At 50.7% G+C, this 1,975-nt stretch overlaps 1 protein-coding gene across 1 annotated transcript; it reads left to right on the top strand.

Moving 5' to 3' along the window:
* Positions 1–357: 357 nt before the first annotated feature.
* LOC308511912 (olfactory receptor 10V1-like) lies at positions 358–1,320 on the top strand (the record flags this gene model as incomplete). Its single annotated transcript, XM_081081743.1, has 1 exon — positions 358–1,320. One exon carries the CDS (start codon positions 358–360, stop codon positions 1,318–1,320), a length of 963 nt encoding a protein of 320 aa, XP_080937869.1.
* Between the last annotated feature and the right edge of the window lie 655 nt (positions 1,321–1,975).

Genomic DNA, 1,975 nt, shown 5'->3' with positions numbered 1-1,975 from the left:
GTAACATCAACCTCAGCGCTTCCCCACCCAGGAAACTCTTCAAAATGTAAACAGAAAGACTGTCATTAGGGTCTATGAAAAACAACTCCATGTGTGGGCTTTACTTATCCCAGTTCATTTTTTTAATAATTCAACAGGTGAACTAAAGTGACATCACAAAAGCAGCTCTTTATTCTCATTGAACGGAGGGCAGAATGTAAGAAGCTCACAGAACGTAGACCAGGGCCAAGCCTGGCAAAGTGGGTTGGAGGCCCTGGAGGGGTGGCTACACTTCTATCTGTGGAAAGGGCTGCAGAGTCTCCCACAACTTGGACAATTGCTAGAAAACTCCCCAGGAGTTCTACAGGGGAATATAGGATGGCCCCGCTGCAGAAAAACCACACCTTCAGCTCAGAGTTTATTATCTTGGGCTTTGGGGATCTGGCAGAACTGCAAATCTTCTTTTTTGGACTCTTTTTAATCATGCATCTTGTCACCCTAGCAGGCCACACAACCATTGTGCTCATCACCCTCATTGACTCCTGCCTCCAGACCCCCATGTATTTCTTTCTTCGCAATCTGTCCACCATTGAAATGTGCTATACATTGGTCATTGTCCCCAACATGCTGGCCAGTTTCCTGTCCCGCAGCCAGCGGATGCCCATGCTGGGCTGTGCTCTGCAAATGCACCTCTTCATCGCTCTGGGAGGAGCAGAATGTTTCCTCCTGGCCGTGATGGCCTACGACCGCTTCGTGGCCATCTGCACGCCCCTGCGCTACACACTCATCGTCACCAGGGTCCTCTGTCTGCAGATGCTGGCTCTGGCATGCGTCAGCGGCTTTGCACTCTCGCTCACTCTTACCACCCTGATATTCCTCTTGCCCTTCTGTCAGTCCCATGAGATCAATCATTTCTTCTGTGACATCCCTGCTGTGCTGTTCCTGGCCTGCTCAGACACACGAGCCAATGAGATTGCCGTCTTCGTGGTCTGCACGCTCATCCTGTTGATTCCCTTCTTACTGATACTGCTCTCCTACGGATTCATTATCACCGCCATCCTCAGCATCCACTCAGCCCAGGGCAGGAGCAAAGCCTTCTCCACCTGTGCCGGGCACCTGCTGGTCTCTCTTCTGCACTACGGCTGTGCAATATTCATCTACATTCGCCCCAAGTCATGCTACACCCCAGAACAGGACAAGATCGTGTCCTTAATCTACACCAATGTAACTCCCATGCTCTACCCCATGATCTATAGCCTTAGGAACAAGGAAGTCAAGGGTGCCCTCAGGAGACTCCTAGGGAGCTATAACCAGATGAGGCGGCAGCCTAAAGCCAGGTGAAGGGCAAAGTGGAGTCCACCAGGACTAACCTGGCCCCTGACAAGAACCCAGTGGGTCATCACACTGCACCCTTTGCGGCTCCACTCCCCCCACTGAGAGCTGCTCCCTGGTTCTGCATGCACCTGAACCTTACCACCCTCTTCTATGGTCACAGAGATGGAACGGATCCTGAGGCTGTCCAAAACGCAGCCGTCCAGGGGTATTTTGCTGTCCCTTCATGGACAATGACATTCATCATCTGGGACACTGTCAGTGGAATGGACACCGACAGGAAGAAGGTTATGAGCCTTAGCTGGTTTGGCTCAGTGGATAGAGCATCAGCCTGCAGACAGAAGGTTCCCAGGTTGGATTACAGTCAAGGGCACCTGTTTCGGTTGCAGGCTCCTCCCTGGCCCCGGCCCTGGTCAGGGCGCATGCAGGAGGCAACCAATCGCTGTGTTTCTCTCACTTTGGTATTTCTCTCTGTTTTTCCCTCTATCACTCTCTCTAAAAATTAAAAAATTAAAAGAGGTAATGAGATGACTCAACCAAAACATTAAGGCACCACTTCTCTGGACAAAGAGTTAGCAAGGATAAAATACAAGAATTTCCCAAGCCTAAACTAGGCAAAGTGAAGGCGTGGAAAGGCAGAGCCTCCCAGAAATTTAATCTTGCA

This window comes from Myotis nattereri (genome assembly GCF_964212035.1).
Source record: "Myotis nattereri genome assembly, chromosome: X".
Lineage (NCBI taxonomy): Eukaryota > Metazoa > Chordata > Mammalia > Chiroptera > Vespertilionidae > Myotis > Myotis nattereri.
Note: the sequence above shows the minus strand (reverse complement) of the source record. Positions and strands in the feature narration are given on the sequence as shown.